This window comes from Sparus aurata, chromosome 5 (genome assembly GCF_900880675.1).
Source record: "Sparus aurata chromosome 5, fSpaAur1.1, whole genome shotgun sequence".
NCBI classification, from domain to species: Eukaryota; Metazoa; Chordata; class Actinopteri; order Spariformes; family Sparidae; genus Sparus; species Sparus aurata.
The window spans coordinates 11994762-12013996 of record NC_044191.1 but is presented as its reverse complement, the minus strand read 5'-3'; the positions used below and the strand labels follow the sequence as shown (position 1 = coordinate 12013996).

The 19235-nt window shown below is 44.2% G+C and overlaps 1 protein-coding gene across 3 annotated transcripts in view; it reads right to left on the bottom strand.

Moving 5' to 3' along the window:
* The window catches only part of arb2a (ARB2 cotranscriptional regulator A), a 154029-nt gene that overhangs the window by 40752 nt on the left and 94042 nt on the right, over positions 1-19235 (bottom strand). For 2 of the 3 annotated variants that reach the window (XM_030417765.1, XM_030417766.1), the window contains exons 9-10: positions 10648-10764; positions 3851-3935 (exon numbers count right to left, since the gene is read on the bottom strand). In XM_030417765.1, coding sequence (XP_030273625.1) covers positions 3851-3935; positions 10648-10764 — 202 coding nt within the window. Of the gene's footprint in view, positions 1-3850; positions 3936-10647; positions 10765-18428; positions 18588-19235 lie in introns of those variants that run through there. The other variant, XM_030417768.1, reaches the window with a different exon arrangement.

The following is a 19235-nucleotide window of genomic DNA, read 5'->3' as shown; positions in this document are numbered from 1 at the left end:
TAAGACATTAACTTACTTTTGTTAGCCATTAATCAGTGTTTACCTTCAGAGAGCTCTCCCTTTGTAATTAATAATCAGCTTGGACAATGAGTAATCACCCGAGAGGAACTTGTGTGTACATGTGTGTGTGCTTATGTTTGTCTGTGTATTGGCAAAGGGGGTTTTCCCACCTTTGAAATAGCATCTCTACTGATCAAACAACAGACCATCCATCTTAACAGGAAAAAAAGTATAATAAATCAAGCAGCAAAGACAGAGGGGACACTCCAAGAAAAATCACGATATGACTGGAATTTTTCCTCCATTTTATTCCCTACTACCTCTTCATTGTCTCTAATGCTGTGTTTATGCTTCGCCTTGGCATCTAAACAGCATTGTACATTTGGAATGATCACATCTTGGGAAGGCCTCAGCAACCCCACTTAACCAGCACCCCACTCCCCAACTTTTTTAACTGTCAGCCAATAGAAACCACACACACACACACACACACACACACACACACACACACACACACACACACACACACACACACACACACACACACACACACACACACACACACACACACACACACACACACACACAAAGGGAGCTTTTCCAGCGGGAGATTGGTTCCACTTTATCTGCATATTGAGCCTGTGTTCGGGGTGCTCCTAACTGATAAAATTCTGCTAGTGTGCCAGGCCATTGCCAAATGCCAGAGCAATGACCTTCCTGGTGGAACAAATTCCTTTTGCAAGATGGAAAAAAAAAGATGGAGTGAGAGGAAGAAAGATTCAGACAAAAAAAAGAAAAAAAAAAGAAAATGAAAGGGAGGGCAGCTAGCCAGTCAAATGCGAAGGGAATGGGTCCAGGTTTTATCGCATTTAAAACAAGAAATGGAGACGTTAGCGGACACCCCCGCTTTGCGTTATTCTCCCTCCCTCTTTGGGTCCTTCCAGCCCCGTCAGATTGCCATGCTGGTACACCGGCGTTGCTTCACAGATGATTAGGAATAACAGACAAGCTCTGCCTCCACTTCTCCCTACCTCTTTCTGCCAAGAGTCTACCAGCATGGAAAACACAATCATCATATCATCACTGCACCACACAGGGAGGCAGAACGCAGGCGGAGGAGGGGAAAAGGAAGATGTATAGAGAAAGTCAGAAACAGAAGAAGAGTAAGGAGAGAGATTAAAAACAGAACAGCAAGACTCGTCCTTCAACCCGTTCCTCCATCATAATGCCTGACCAGTCTCAGTGCCCATATTTAAGCACACATCCAATACTTTGTTAGCCTTCAGACACTGTAGTGTGTGTGTGTGTGTGTGTGTGTCTGATCACATGCCATTCTCCACAGCAGCCGAGTCGCCCCGGGCCCTACTCAGTCTGGCTCCACACCAGAGTGGTGGATCACACTGTGATGTGTATGTCTGCATACGTGCATGTGTCTATGTGTGCATGCATGGCAACATGGATTCACCGGTCTGTACTATGTTGCTGAGGCTCTCATGGTCAACCCTGATCACCCACACACACACACACACACACACACACATACTCTTACCATGGCAACCCAAACAACAGAAGCCATGGTGGCAGAAGAGGTGACTGTTGGAAGCTGTATGTGTGTTGATTGAAGTGCCGGGCCACGATGCCCTGACAGCCTTCCCTCAACCTTCTCTCAACCTCGTCACCTCTGCTGCTCTGCTGTGACTCTCACCACAATGCCTGCTGCCTGTGAACCTGCCAGGCTGCCAAGGACACAAAGACGACTGAGGCAACCTTTGACATCAGAAGCTGCCACCAAAAGACCAGAGACAAGCAGAGTTGGCAGCTCTGTTAACAGGCCAGAGACTCCAATCTATTCAGCTCGGTTAAAGTAGCAAAAGTCAATAGAGCACAAGTCAATAGTGCATACATACAGATGGACACAGTGTCAAACAGGTCTGTGTTAGGACTATGTCAGGCATGCCAACAGTTTCAAAAAGAAGACCTCGATATCTTGGCTCAGAGGTCGCTGTCTTTTGACCGACAGCAGTCACTGAGAGGAGACATAAAACATCAAGGTAAAGAACTGACATTTGGACATGAAATACAGTAGGAGTTTTGTATTGAAGGCTGGATGACATTTCAAGGAGCTGATTCACTGGTAGATGTTAAGGCCACCCACCCACGCAGCTCCGTGTGGAACATGGTGTTTTAGTGGCCGAGATGAGATAGCAGTGGTAGAGATGTATTCACTGACATGTGGAGCATGTGTAAGATGACCTATGCATTCACCGTGATATCACTGCTGGGCTTTGAAGGGAATGGAATCACAAAGCAGGACCTTCAGACAGACGATGGGAATGAGTGATGAGGCAGGGATGTGTGTGTGCAACTGTGTTTGTACGTGTGCATACATGTAAAGATCGATGCTTACACATACAGTAAAAACAGGTGCATTTACACTCATGACAGATAGATTATTTCCTCTTTACGGCTCGACTTTGTGTGGCTGTGTCTGTTTGTGTGCTTTTGCGTGCATGCCAGTATGTGTGCCACTCTTCAAACAACACTGCAATCATCATCTCTTATCAACGGTCATGTCGAGGATTACAGCTTTCATCCCTAATCCTACATTAAGGACACATTCTCATGATGGCCGTGACATCATCAAGGCCAAACAACCACAGAGAGGGCACAGGGACAGGAAGCCAAACACCGCAGGAAAGGATTAATGAATATAGGAGCAAGAGTAGATGATGAAAAAGAAAGAGGGCGCGACAAAGAAGACAAAAATAGAAACCAAATCAAACGCCGCATTTCTTTAGCTTGTGTGTGAGACAGCCTCTATTTCGGTGTGTGTCTGTGCTTCAAAATAATCTGCCCCTGCTTCAGTTACTCAGTTTCTCTGACAATGATCCTTCACAATCAGCCCCGCTAAGACCTCCAATCTACCAAACACCCTCAGGCACACAAACAAGAATACTGTCGACTTACACACCACATTGCACTCGCTGAACCCTGATAATCTTCACATTTACACTGCTGAGCACATGTACAGCGGTACATAAAACACTGGTGGAGTGTATCTGAATTTTGCACATCTGTCATTGAAACAGATTTTTGCTATAAAATAATGTGATGGTCTCACATTGGCACATTGTATCAACCCTACTTTGAACTATGACCATTGATATAGTGTCTAATAAAACCAACCAAACTTGATTTGCCTTTGCCTTTTCTCCCATTTTATGGCTAGAGTTAATGAACATATAATTGAATTTTTTCAGAATATCCATGACTGTGAAAATCACCAGTCAAATCTTCTACTTAAATATCTTAAAAAGGTACTACATGCAAGTATTACATTTAAAACACTGAAAGATTGCCGCTACCCAACAGCAATCCTTGCTGCCTCCATTGCTGCCACTCCTGGCAGAGCAAATATGACTGCAAAACGATTGAGCTATTTGAGCTAACTGGGCTAACTATCTAACGGCAGCTGTAAGCTGTGACTCTGGTGATATGCAAACCCTGTTTGTTTGGAACATGAATTTGGCAGGTGGCCAGTCCTTACATATTGCACTTTTAACTATTACAACATCTGTGGGTGTGACCATTCTGTCAGTGCTCAAAACTACAGCTACCAGGTAAAGTACTCACAGTGCAACACAAATTTAACCTTTGACCTTAGAATAAAAACTTGATCCACAATTAGTGTACCACTACTCTTGTCTAATGATCTTGAAATTAATCAAGTCAAATTCTTTAAACAATCATAGTAATTGGAAACTGAAGCGATCTCAGATCATGCAGTAAGTAGATATTGAGTTCTAATGTAATTACTGCTAAGTGTGTTTATACACAGTTTATTTGATACCTGCAGAGACTCGGGGGCAGTCTGGCAGCATGGGATCCAGTGGTGTGTCCAGGGGCTCTGGACTCGATACCCAGTTACAACAGTGCTGCAGGGAGAGGAAAAAAGAGACAGTAAATTGTAAACTTGGTGGACATATTCTCTACAACAATAGATGTAGTGGGGGGTTTGTACAAGGGAAATAAATATATGGAAACCAGCATCCTCTATTACCTGCAGTATTACTCTGCAAAACACAAAGAAAAATATGCTCAAAGATGGAAATATAACAAGTGAGGGGATATGATTTAAAAGTGTAGAACACAAACATATTTTTCCTTGATGCTATGAAAGTTTTGTTTTTTTCCTTCATGGAAATATAGAGTTTATCTGAAATTGAAAGAGACATCAGAAACAAGGAAAAAGAAAAGGGAGAAGGGAGCGAAAAATGGGAGGCAAGGGAGACAGGTGTGGAGGACAAGAGGGAGAGACAATAACTGAGAAAGAGGTGTGTGTATGGTGTAGCGAGGTGGGGGGGGAGGGGGGTGGGTAGAAACAAGCAATTAAAAGCTCTGTGACATGTTGCTCAGACAGCTCGGCGTTTGTTTGTGGTGGAAAGCTGAGGCCTTCTACCATGGTAGATCAGTGGGTGCCCTGGGGGAGGGTGTCTGCCCAGCTTGCTGACCCATAACCTCCCACAAACACCCCTAGTCCTCTCAAACCCCCTGCGGTTGACAACTCTACTGTCAGAAAGAGGAGAGGACCTCTTTATCTGTTTTTTTGTTGCTGTCTTCATCTTCCTGTCTGTGTGTCGTTCCCTCTTCCTACCTACAAGGTACTTCCAAGCATAGTACGTTTAAATTCTTATGTACAATTAATCAACTGTATCAATGCCATACTACGAAACAACACACTTTTCCCAAGCTTTGAGTTTTTTCATTCTCTGTTTTCAGTTGATGACAACATATCAAAGTGTGTTTTCCCTTTTGACTGTGCGATGAGGATTGGTATGCTGTGGCTTGTAAGGTTAGTACAAAAACAAGGGGGAAAAGGGAGCGAGGGATAGAGGGAGGCTGAGAAGGAATGCTTGGAGAAGACGTTCCCCAGATAAGATAAAAGTTCAATAGAAGAAAGAGAAAATGTAAAGAGATTAGAATGTGCAGCTGGCGTCCTTCTGAATCACTGCTTATCTGCCCTTGTTTACTTTCACCCTGGCCCCCTGACAGTCATTACAGTCTTGTGCATGCCTGTGTGTGCGTGTGTGCTTGTGTGTGTGGGTCAGTGATTGCATTGCGGGGGGTCTCCCATAAAGATGTGTAACGTTGTGAACCCTTCAGACTCAAATGCACACTCAAAAAACACGCTCGCTTTCGCATTTTTGCACTTGGTGACCCTGACTCCCAAGGCCTTGAAGGAGGAGGGACTGGACACCCACACACCCACACACACACACACACACACACACACACACACACACACACAAACACACACACACACACTCACTTACTTAAATGCAAAAAAATCCAGGGTCACATCAAACTTCTGCAATGCTATCTTCCACCAAGTAGCACCCACACACAGACAAAACCTTCTCTGAGCTTTGCTGTATTTCTGTATGAAAATGTCAAGTTAAACAGGCATATTGAATGTACTGCCTAATCGAGGCACTTTTGGTTTTTGCTTTTTTGTCTACATAAGATTCTTCAGCTATGTTTAAGCAAATGTCTTCTGTTGCCCTCTGCTTGACATGTGCTACTTCTTCTTTTGTCCTACGTTGATTTATAGAGAAATGAAAAAAAGAAGACACATTGCGGATTGTGAGAGATGATCATGATGAAACATCTGGCCCATGTGCGCAAATCCTTAGCAAATGTCAACAAGTAGGTAAACACAATTCAGTTGGGAAATGTGTACAACAAGGTCCATTTAGGTCATAAGCGATCCATTCCTATCCAATAAAAAGATATTAATATCAGACAAAGTTTTTACTGAATATGCCTCTTAAATTGTACAAATGCCCTTTCACTCTTTTCCTCTATATTTAATTTCTTCAGCCCTGTCAATCAAAGTGCAAGAAGTCATAAGGGGTATAGCATAAGAGGCTGAAGTACGATCGACAGAGAGATGAGGGGAGAATGGAGGGGAGGAGGATGGGGGGGTTTAGCATTGGGGGAAGATGACAAGTCATCTTGGTAAACAGTGGCATATTGTGTATTTTTAGATCCTTTTCCTTTGCCCTAGATGTGCTCTCCTCTGAGCCCGGGCTTGAGGGCAGAGCGGTGTGGAGCGGCACAGAAGCAGTGGGGCTCCTTGACTGCTACATCAAGTGTCTCATTGTATCTCCTTTAATTCATTCAGTCTGTCTCAAGGAAGATGTCAGCTGGGCTGTGGAGCAGTGGGCTGAAGGCGGCTGGATCGAGGGGAAGGAGGGGAGTCTTTCAAAGAGCCCAGCTCCCTCCCCCTTCACCTCCACCATCACCACCAATGGAGGCAGGGAGGCCGGGGTTTGAATAGATTTGTCAAGGCAACAACACACATGTGCACACAAACTCTTGCATTAATACGCACACACACACACACACACACACACACACACACACACACACAGACACACACACAGCCCCAGTGCTGTGGGAGACCGCAGGCATAACAGCAGTCACATAAAGGCAAGGCCTGCTGGCTGGGATTAGAGAAGGGCGACGTGACAAAAGGATGGCACATCACATCGGCTGCCTCTGATGCATAGCATCATCACTTCAAGCAGCTCGTCCGCCGATCAATGGTGCCATTGAACTAAAGGCAGACAGAGAAACAAACATGTAAACAGATTTGACTCTTCCCCCACCTCTGCTGCTCTGTGTATGTGTGTCTGTGTATGTGTGTGTGTGTGTGTGTGTGTGTGCGTGTGTGTGCGTTGGGCTATGTACTGGATGCGCACACACATACCAGAACACATTGTTGCACAGTGCACTCTGTTTAGCTTAAATCCCATCTCCGACATTATGCAGAAACAAAGTGGTGAGTTAGAGGCTAGTTCTAAACGCTAATGCTAAGTGCTAAAGCTAACCATTAAGCTAACAGTGTACTCTGAGGGTGTAAATGACATGCAGGTGTCAGCTCTACCCCTCTATCTCTGAGAGATGCTTTTAAACCTTTTTTGTAATGTGTGTGTGTGTGTGTATGTGTGTGTGTGTGTGTACGTGTGAGCAATCCACCACCTGCTGCCTACAGCAAGTCAGAGTGGAAGGCGGCCTGATTCTCTCACATAAACAACAAACACACATGCACACACACTCACAGAGCGTAATGGACACAAAACACTGCACTCAGCTGATGGCAGGGTGATCTAATGGAACCTTCATGAGGACCAAATAGGTCTCTCATAGGTGTCCATATCCACTACACAGTTAGAGTCACAGGAATACACATAGTGCCTATAAAAAGGGAAGCATCCTCCCAACCATCCAGAGCTTGTACATAATATAACAGAAAACATGCTAGAATCTATTAACAGAGTTGTCTTATTATGTGCAAAAAAACTGAGTGTAAAACAATTTTGATACAGAAAAGTGACTGAATAATAAAATGAGTCATAATATCATCATGTTGATTTAGAAACTGTTATACAGATCTAAATGCAAATATTATCATGTGTCATGTATATTTGCAATCATATGCTCCATTCAAGAGTAAAATGGCAACCCATTCTCTCTGAAGGCACATAGGACTGAGTCCCATGATAGAAACTATGTGCTAAGTGTACAAAAGTCTACTAAACCATAACACACATGACAGCCTGCAACCGAACTTCTCAGAAAGTAGTCCTGAGTAACAATTCTTGCTCACTCTCTCTGTGTCTGTCTCTCTCCCACCTCCTCCAGTTGCTGTATAATCTCTATGGATTAGGATGGTTTATTCATGACCATAGTGTACTCTGTATGTGTGTGTATGTGTGTGTGTGTGTGTTAGTGTGTATGTGTGTATGCCTGTGCGTGTGTGTGCTCTGGGCAGGCCACTAGAGTGTGACAGCAGGCCAGCACAGTGACAGGAGACACCTTGGAGACTGTGACAGGCTGCCAGCTGTACACCATCATTCGCATTTCTCTCTCTCTCACTCACTTCCCCTCACTATGCTACTCATCTATCTCCACGTACATCTCTTCATCTCCTCTCCTCCATCTGTATTCACTCCATTCATATCCTACCTGTCTTTTTGTTTTTCTTTTCCACGGCTCTTGCCCTGTGCCTTCTCGGCGGCAGTCAACGGGATTTAAATAATTGAACGTTTCTCATACTTTATTTCTTTGCCTATTTCTTTTTCTGTCCAACTCAATGGATGAGTCTTTCTATCTCTGCCTCTGCTTATTCACAGCCTTTTTTCATTTCTCTCACCTTCACTCTGTATTTTGTCTCCTGGCAGTGACGTCAGCTGCCCCTCGTCTGACCCATTTGGTCTATATAACCCGGCCCAGCGGGCGGTGATCTCTAAATCCCATCTCCTCTCTTTTGCTCTCCTCTTCCCATCGCTCCGTCCCACCATCCAGTGACCTCTTGAACCCTGGAGGGAGGGAATTATCTCTGTCCGAGGAGAACAGAGCAGTGCACTGCTGGGGTGTGCCGACCTCACATACACCCACTCATACGGGCACCCATATTTATACACCACCCAGGGCATTATTCAGGTTCACTGCCAGCTCTCCTCTGTGATGGCCAGCACCTTTTGGGCTGCCTTCCGTGTGTGTGTGTGTGTGTGTGTGTGTGTGTTTGTCTGGTGTATGCCCATACCTTAATGTGCAATGCAAGTGTTGTTTACGTTCAAGACCCAGCTGTGTATGGAATATTAATATCTTTGAAAAAAAGCAGCATTATATGCATCAGCTGTCAGGGTATGTGTGTGCATCTTCTGCATTCCACCAACAAGTGCATGTACTGTCAAAATGTATGATCATTAAAAGCCAAACATCAGGAAAGCGAGCCAATGATAGAAACCACTTGCTGAAAGCCATTGGATTAGCATATTGGGTGGAACATAAAGGGACTCTGACCTTTTGGTGGAACCACAGCACATACGCAGCATTGGTTTCTAATGTAAATGACTGGGACAGATTAGATTTTGGATTCACCTCAATCCTCATGCTGACCCTGGAGCTTGATAACTAGCGCTGCCATCCATGCCCAGAAGACACTAATGTGATGAAATACAGAATACGAGTAACACAACTGACATTATTAGTTTTGAAATATAGGACTCTTTTTACCTTCAACCTCTATATCAATCTGATGTTAATGTGTACAAAAATAATGCATATCTGACCACTTAGCATTGATTTAGTGTCTATCACTATTAATGGTTTTCATCTGACAGTAATTTAGAAGAGACAATAAATGGTCAAACATTTGATACTGTGAATACCCATTATTCTCTCAACAGATAGGCAAGAACAATAGGCATCGACACTGCATTCCTGATAATTCAATTAAAGTTAATCTGGGTTTCAGAGGATAAAACACCTATTTTTTTGTTGCTGTTAAATACAACTGATGTAATGATTTACATAATGAATCCAATGGTCCCTGAGAGAATTACATGGAGTACAAACATTTGCTTGGAATTAGCAACAAGTAATGACTTGTCTCATTGAAAAGTACGCCCAGAACTAAAGGGGCAAAACTGGCAGAAAAAAAAATTATGTATACATTTCCTCCTTTTTTCTTTGTTTTTTTGTTGAATCGTTGAGAAGGGCATATCAAAGCATAGGTGTGCCACTGTTTCCCTCAAGAAAAAAATCCCTTTAATTAGGCAGGCTCCTCTCTTAATTCAGCCCAAAAAGGACTGTGGGTTAATGAGTATGAAAAAGAGTGAATCCTTGCCTGTCCCCTTCCTCCAGCCGGACAAAGAAGGTTATTTCAGATTTATTGTTCTGGGTAATCATCACAAATAGAAAATCACTTAACATTCCAATTATGCTGTGTCCCGAACATCCCTTAGATGAATCAAAAATAGGAAACGCCCGACAAGGAGAAGGCGGCCAGTGCAACCTTGAATCCCCACCACTCAAACCAACATACATACACATTCACAGACAACTAACACACGCTTATGCACACAAACCTAAAACACACGCGCAAACTAGAGATGACAGCAATAGCAATAACAAAAGGCAAGGGATATAAAAGAGGATGTAATACAAATAAAGGTATGGTGTGTCTGGCTGTGTGTGAGAGTGTGTGTGTGCATGACATTTGCATCTCTGGCTCTCAAGCAGCTCTGGTCTTGGATGGTCCTCATCTGTATGTGCATACTGAGTGAGCCCAGGTGCTGCGTATGGCGCAGAGGTCACACCAGAAAGGGCAAGAGCTAAAATGAAGCTAACACAAATGCACATGTGCACGTGCATTCTATCTCACACGCTTACCCACAAGCACACATAAACACATGCAGGCATGCACATATGGATGCCCAGCCACATACACATGCACCACCGAGGGTTAACTGTCTTAGTTATTCATTGACATGGACCCAGGAAGAAAAAGAAGTGGGGGCTGATTAAAAAAAAAAAAAAAGACAGAGAAGGAAAACATGCAAACAATGGTTCTCCATGACTTCTAAGGCTAGCGGTTGGTCAGGGATACCTGTGTAGGTCAGCAGGGTTCTGCAGGGTGAAATTAGAGAGGAGCAAAATCTGAGAGACCTCAGCCCACCGCTGGGAGAATTTACATGATGAGATGGTGAGCTCAGGAATGGACTCCTGTACAGGTCGCAGCGCCTTTGTTTGGCTTCAGCATGTGTTTGTGCATTTGAGCCTGTGTGGTTTTCTCACCTGCTGCATCCAGTCCTGCGTGCCTTTGCTGGTCTCCTGTAGCCAGATGTTGTGAGCCGAGTCAGTCAGAGCCACAGCACACACTCTGTTCTTCACCTGCATTTCCCGCTGATTCATCTGCCACAAAAAGCACATTTGTGTTAATCATCCATGCAGCATGTTAATGACACAGCCAGCTTTGAGGAGAATGCTCGTTTTGGACAACATTTGAGCAACAGAGACCGTGATGCTGTAAAAAATAGGAAAACCTTTTGAGACAAAATCAGCTTTTTAATTGCGTAGACGTGAACAATTAAATTAAATATCACATACTTATTGCTTCAGTAGATACTTGCTAAGAAAAAAAATTGTATTCCCTGTCCAACATATACTGCCTATTCCTCGGACCATGATAGTAATGACCCAGTGGACAGCTTTGTACCGGCAGATAGAGATTCAACCTGGTGTATAGCATAATGTTACAAAGTGAAATATGAAAGAGCTGCTCCACCATATCGTGTCCTTGTCACGTTCTGTGCAAATGTCCTTCCCTGTGCACGTTCAAATACCTCGGTCCCCATTCTTAATACCCTTTCCCTTCACATGTCACAGAGAATGTAGCGTCCACAGACCCATCCTCCTATTCCCCTCTGAATGTCAACGCCGAGGAAAATGTCACACAAAGAACTTGTTACTGCACGACAATGGACTTCCCACACTGCTGGTCCCACCCCAAGGAGTACTACAGTCAGGCCTTGGGAACGAGCCATTTCACTCTGCTTTGCTTTAAGATAAAATGGAAAGAATAGGGAACAGGACTTGCAACAATAGGTTAACAATCACTTACTGTATACGAATAGTGAAGCTGCGCAAGAGACTGATAGACTGGGATTACGCACCGCGCTGCAGAATAGCACAAAGTTTTGTGAGAGCCTGGTCAACTTCACATGGCGCCAAGCATGGAAAGACCAACATTTTAACTACATTAAAGGTCCAATTTGAGAGAAACTTAGGTTGGGTCAGCCAGCTATCCCAAAGCATGAGTATCTGACTCAAAAATCAACTCTCTTACAAATTGGAGCTTCAGAGCTTCATTCTAAATGTTATCTGGGGGAGGTGGACAACTTTTCAGTGTACTGGACTTCTGGATTTTGGTCGGGTTTAAAATGGACATGGTGTTTATGGCTTGGTGCACTTCGTTAGTAGTTCTAGGTAACGTTAAAGCTAAGGCAGGGATTGGAATATCAGGGCTTAGTTGACGCTTGCATGTAAGAATAGGATAAACACTGGCCGAGAAAAGCCCAAGTGCAATGAAACAAAATAGCGCTGAGGCTTGAGTACAAAGCTACAGTATAAATCTGACGCTCAGGCTGGGGCTTAGGCTGGATCAATCACCCATCTTATACACAATCACAGACATGTAACACTGGTCATCTATAGTCAGCGTGCTCTGGCTGCCTGGCTGTACATCAAAATGACGGTGGGCATTTGAATACATCCTCCCTTGCCCAGCCAAATTAAAGTGGGAGTGTATAGAGATAAATTGAATCTATTAAGGCTCTAAGGACTCATACATCATACAGCTGATAAGGCTTCCACTTGAGCGTCTTCGCCAGGGCGGAGGATAGAGCACATTGAAAGGGGAGGTACAACCACAAGCATAAAAAAAAATTGCTACAACAGTAAGGATAGACAACAAAAGAAGACATACACTGCAAATGTATGCACAGACACATCTGCTGGCTCACACAAAATCATACCATCATATACACACACAGAGATACACACTCCTCTCTTTACTCCACCCTCATCCACGCTTGGTTGAAAAGCTTTCCTCTGGCAGAACTGGGCCCGTGGGAGTAGAAAAGTCAACCTTTTAAAACTGGAGGTGTCAGTCAAGGTCCTGTTTTCTGGCACTAGCCAAATGGGCCAGTCCCTGAGTATAGGGGCTGCTAGCAGAGGCCAGGAAACAGGAGGCAGTGGACTGACTGACCGTGGAAAGTGCTAAGCACATGACTTCAGACCAGTCAAAAACATCCATCCAAAGTCTGGGCAGAAAGCATTTTTTTCCATTTTGAAAGTTGATAAATAGGTCTTTGCTTGCTCCTATCATATACCCGTTCTGAGTCCAACATTTTTTTCTTTTGGATGGAAAATGTACTTAACATGCGTATGGTTCACAGGATATCACTGGTATATTAAAACTGTCACAGAACTATGATAAAATTGGCAACTGGTGCCAGAGTAAACTGCATTTGCCAACTTTTCATTAAGGAGTCCATCGTGTTCTAAAATTATTTTTGCATGCCACTTTTAACACAAAGTACTTTAGGGATAACAAAGGATGTGCAAATAGATGGAATCAAGAGAGAGAACAAGAATACTAATAAAGCCGACCAGAGGAAGTGTGGGTGTGCATGTCTTCATGTATGTCGGTACAGGCATGACTGTGTGCATGTGTGTGGGAATGAATGTGTGCAGATATGAGAGTACTGTTAAAGGGAGAAGCAAGTGAATGACTGACAGTGCCAAGACAAAGATAAAGGTATGTACAAAGGAAGCACAGCTGGTAAGGTGGGAGTGAATCTGGGTTGTAGATGGTGCTGATGGACACACGTCTGGAACTTACATACTGGACTCAAGTATTTGGACAGTGCATGAATTATGTTGTGCAGACAGACGGTCTCATCAAGCCAACAGATGACAGGAGAAAATGTTTTCTTAAAAAATGGGATAACAGAACCTTTGGAAATCATAAAGCAACTATTCAGAATGATTAGATTCAGAGCCACTGGATGCTTTTGGTAGCTAAATCCTATTGGTTTCAATTACAAAGCAAAACTACTTTGCCCTTCTAACCAACTCTTTGTGATTTGCTGTGATTTTAATCGCACGCTGTTGTATATCTGCTGAAATGACGAGGGGAAAATAAATCAGGAACTCTCACCAAACAAAGTCTGTCTTTTTGATGATGCCTCAGCCGAAGATTAAAGAGCGCAGAACACCATCTCCCAACACTGGCTATATCAATCACTCGTTCTGACAGCTCTCACTGCCGCAATGCCTATAAACATATGGTTGGCTGTGGTAACAGTTGGGGTAATAGGTTGACAAATAATGACTCAAGGAGAGAGTGCTCTATGCAGTGTGGCCCTCAACCACAATGATTTTGACACCACTGGGTTTCTCATGTTTTACAAGCCACAATGACAACTGTGGTTAGCTGCATGTTGAGAGCAGGATCTAAGCATGTCCGTGTCTTCTGCAAGGTGGGTGATACTCAAGTTTAACTTACAAACAAGTCGGACCCATAAAGCCACAAGTGAGCAGCGATGTAAGCAGTCCTATCATATGACTCATCATGTTGTAATTTTTATGCCATGTTAGTATGTGAGTTAGTGTTAGCCATTTTTATCCAGAATCTTAAATGTGCTAATCCACTATGTAACCGCAGACTGCAGCTTTAACAAGGAAACAGGCCAGCTGTTGTGATCAGTCTTGTATCGGACAGGGAAAAAGGAAGAGAAACATGTGGAAATACTTGTTGAGCTAAAACCAACACACAGATGTTGAGCCATTTGCCGCCTCTCTGCTGGCCTTTCCTTTAACGCTAAAGCAGCTGGATGTGCAGAGTAAAGTTCGGGTGGGGGTTGGACGTGGGGGGCTTGAGTGTAAAAAAAAAAGAAAAATCAAGAAAGGAAAGGCACAAGGGCATACACTGAATGGATATTAAAAGTAGTATTATTGGAGGGAAAGGGAAGAAACAGCAAGACAGATGAGAGGAAGGACAGGCAGATGTGCACAACAAAGAATATTTTTGAAGACTTTATTGATCCCCTTGAGGAAAATTCTTTTTCCCCTTGGCTCATTTCACAGGAAGAACGGACCACAGAGCCAGCTTCAGAACAGCATCCCTAAAGCAAGTGGGCTTTCACCGACTTGAAAACACACGGAGAAGCTTAAGTTTGATGAAATGTTCACTATTAGTCTGATGCACGTCATCTAACTTCTGCACCATAATAGGCTAACCAGTCTTTTTCAGTTCAATTGTCAAGGACATTTTGACATCCTAATTTAGTGTGCCACAAAAAAAAAAAAAAATTCTTAACCTACTTCTGTGAAAAGCTGTTTTTAAACACAGTCCCTCAGCGTGATTTGAATTTAATTTTTACTGCAAACACATTTGCATTCTTCTAAACCACGACGACGATGCTGAATCACAACCGGTGACGTGGACTTGAGTTCACTCCCACCCACTTACATTTAAACTCTGAATGAACTGAATTCTTTCAACCCCTTCATCGTGCTCTGTTTCTTCCTCATGAACCATTTCTTTTTCTGATTTCTCTGCAGAGGGCCAGGTTGCTATAGAAACCCGCAAACATCACAGATTTCTGACCCCCTGGTTGGCACAATTTTACTAAACCCAGCTTTTCACAAGGTCTATGAAATATCCAACCCCTGCGCATTTGGAGTCACTCTAACACACGCGCACGCAAACATACCCACCGAGACTTTTCTCTAACCCCTGTATCTCGTACCTGACCTCTCACATGGCCCTCAGCAAAGTACAGTGTTTAGCACCTTAAGCTGCTTCCTGCTACAAAGCCAGCTAATTGCTAGACTTTTTGTTGTGCGTAATCTTATTTTCACTACTGACATAGAATGTGATATGCTATCGGTGTGTGTATATGTAAAGTGTGGGGTGTGTGTATGAAGGAACGTAGGGGGCATATTAATCATGTTTATTTATCTGGACGAGGAGTTGAAATAAGCGACGAGACATCATTTAACAGCATGCTAAGCTAATCTCTGGTCGAGATAAATACTTCATTTCTCTCCTCTCCCCGTGACGCTCCCTTTGCTCGCGACTACTCCGCTGACGCTACATCTAAACACCGGCAATAATAAAGACAATTATTTAGGCCTTTGATAATTATGTGTCAAAGGCAGCGAAAGCCACTAGATAATTGGGCGAAAACTGAATGGTAATCCACAATGGAGATCCCTGTGGGGAGACAGGCAGACTTATCCCTAGAAAGAATGCAGAGCGAGAGAAAAGAGAGAAACAGGCAAAGACAGAAAGATGAGAGCTCTTTAAGGGGCCTTGCTCACTGTCAGATAGTCAATGTGAAAAGCCACAATTATACAGAGAGAGAGAGTGCGAATAGAGAGCGGCAAACAAGAGAAAGGAAAACAAGGGATAGAGCGAGAATGACAGAAAATGAGTGAGAATGGAAAAGAGGACAAAATGTATGAGTGTTAGTGGGAGTGAGTAAAGACTGAGCAGAGGCCAAGGGGAAGGAGGAGGAGGGAGAGAGAGAGAGCAAGAAGCGCCCCGTGACGATGCCAGTCAGAGACGAGGCTTATAATGTGGCTGCGCCATGCACTGCCAACAGCCACAGATAATCTAGGACTACCCACTGAGCACTGAAGCACTGCTTAAATATTTGATTGATTAACTGTCCTGTTGCTGCCAGAGACTAAGAGGAGAGCATCAGAGAAGCCAGGGCGGACACAGAAAAAACAAACAAACATGTATGCGGGTGCACACCGGAAGGTTGGAAAACACATGGCGCAGACACACTAACACATACACCCCCATAAATCCCTACACGCCAACACTGGAACAGGAGCACAAACACAAACACACACAGAGACATGTACACATTGCAAGCATGTGTAGAGTCTGCAAAGATAGTGGCAAGGGCTGGAAAAACAAACATAAAGACTGACTGATGCTCTGGAAGCGATTTTTTTTTTCTATCATAAATCAATGAGGACAATAGACTTGTAGATACACAGCGGTTAGGTTGATAATCCTCAGCTGGATTTGACTTTTAATGACTGGGGGAGTCACCACAGGGATGATGTTTGTGTGCTATCTCTCTTATTCCTATCTCTGTGTGACTTCTGTTGCTGGCAATTGATCCCAGGTCACGGAGGGGTGGATCGGGCTGGAAGTGCAGCGTGTTCATCCACTCTACCTACCCTCTCTGTGACACATACACGCACAAAAAAACACACTCGTCCCTGGCTGTGAAAACACAGGCAGCTGGCCCCCCACGCTCCGACACCCTCCACAGGAAGAGACAACACCAGCGCTTCCTGTGGCTTTGAAGCAGCGGTCCCAGGTCCCCCGTCGGTCCCCAGTTTCCTTTGTCTTAACCGCAGGAAGGAAGCCCTCTCTAACACGAGGCCACAGGGCCCAAGGGAGCCAGAGGGAGTGTGTTTGTGTGTGTGCATCTTTCAGTGTTGTGGGAGTGTGCAGGAGTTTTGCTCACTGAGGTCACATGCATTTACTTGCAGGGTTTTTCCCCTCTGACTCTCCAGCGCATGAACTCCAGTCATCGTGAGGGTGTAGAGCGGGAGGGAGAGCGCAGGAGAAAACTGCAATAACTTCCTCCTCTCTTTCCTCTTTCCTTTTGCGGCTGGCTGACACATGCATGATGGAGGGAGGATGAGGGACAGAGAGAGAAAGAGGAAGATGGTGGGCGGAGAGACAGGGTGAGATCTGAAAGGGTGAGGAAGGGGCACTGCTGAATTGTGTGAGTGACAGCACCGGATGCAGGGTAGTGGGAGGTGGTGTGTGTCTGTGTACGTGTCGGGGAGGATTCTATGTGTGCATAAACATGCAAACCACACACATACACACACACACACTCACACACACATGTACAGCGGACAGAAACACACCAACATCAGTGGGGGCGGTGAGGAAAAGGAAGGCCAATAAATATTTACTGACACAGCAGAAGTGGAGAATGGTTGTCCACTGGTGGAAACAAAAGGCAGAGGATGAGGAGCGGTGTGCCAGGAAACCTGCCGGCAGCGGGTGCTTCGCCCCGCTTGTGCCCGCATTGGAAAACAAGAGGAAGACGGGAAGGGAGGACAGAGGAGAGGGAGAGAGAGGGGGAGAGAGAGAGAGGGAGAGAGGGCAGGGAGGATGGGATGGAGGGAGGGAAGAAGGGAGGGACAAATGGGGTTGTGGGTAAGTGAGTGCTCATAAACAACAGCAGCCTGGTGCAAAGCAAGTGCTGTTCACTTATAATAAAAATGTTGGATTCGTCGCGACAAGAGTTCTTTGTGAGTTTTAATGTGTGAGGGGACGGTTCGTGCATGAGGGTATGTGCAGTCATTTTTCTTAAATTACTTATTCAAAGTGCTATCTGTTGCTATTTGAGTCTCTCTTCAGTACTGTCCACATGGTCAGAAGTGAATTCCACATTAGTGTTTTTCTTCCTGCGTGTACAGTGTATGGAGTTTCATATAATAAAGAGACCCTGAAACACTTCACTCCTGTTGGTTTTCCTTTGATGGACACTCTTTTATGCATCGGAACATCGTTCAAATAATTCAGAACCATCCAGCAAGTGTATGTGTCGATGTATAGCAGCTTTTCAAAGTCACTACAACAGAATATAATTCATTTCTAATTAACATCTGCAAAGTGGTGAGCGTTGATGATATCAAGCCACAATGAAAAGACCAGTAGTTGCCCGCATGAGCTACATCAGCAGTATCCATATAATGTTCACATTGAAATGATATTGACACAATTTAAAAGAAGAAGTGGACAGTAGTAACATTAGTAGTCAGGGATGTTCATTTATTGTTTAGCGATGGCAATTACAGAAATTCTCCAAATGGAAATTTCTAGTTAGGCAGCATTCCTTAACGAAGTGAAATTATGGCACGGCGACTAATTAAAGTCTTGTGTTAATTAGAATACATCTTAGTTAAGAAAACCAGCACAAGGTACGGTGGGCTATGTCTTCATCATTCCCAAATCAACTGGCCATATTAACAGCTTTGGTCTACAGAGTGAAAAGAAAGTTACTTTTGTGCATTAGATGCAGCGTAGGCCTCATCATCGCAGCTTGCCTTTTCTCTCCCTCTCTCTCACTCCAGAAAGTGCTTCTTTCTTGTCTTTCTCCCTGTCTCCAAACCCTCCGGCAATGCTGTAAAATAGAAACCTAACCTCAATATTTTCCCTCACGGTGCTGGGACTTGCTGGCCCATTAAATTCCCCTTCCCATGTGTCAGCTTGCACATTTCCACCATGAAATTTTCGTATAATTAAACTTTCTTAATGATTTATAAGCTATAATAATAGCCGTAAGTATTTCAGAGCAGGTTAAAGGGACAGCCTTTAAGTGCACACCGGGGGATGACCCTGTTTTAACATAGTTTCGGATGGGTGACTCTCGGCTGGAGACGAGGATGGATAGGGTGAGCGGGAGTGGGATTGACGGAGGGAGGGAGCGAAACGAGAGGGCCTAACAAGGGTGGGCGGAGGAGGAGGCTGAGACCTTTGTGCCGTAACTCAGGGTGATACTGACATCGAGGAGAACCGAGGGCTCCATGAACCCTGGCGGGGAGGAGACTTCTCGCCACGGACAGACAGGGAGAGACACACACACACAAGAGTGAGTATACGAAGCAACAGAAGCCGAGAAAGAGAACGACTGGATACAGAAAAAAGACACAGGTAGAAAGTGCCTGAACACCAGATAAAACTGTAGTTAGAATAAATAAATAATGAAGGAAACAGCAGAAAGAAAAACAGACAACAGGATTTCATAAAAAGAGAAAACAGATAATAACAA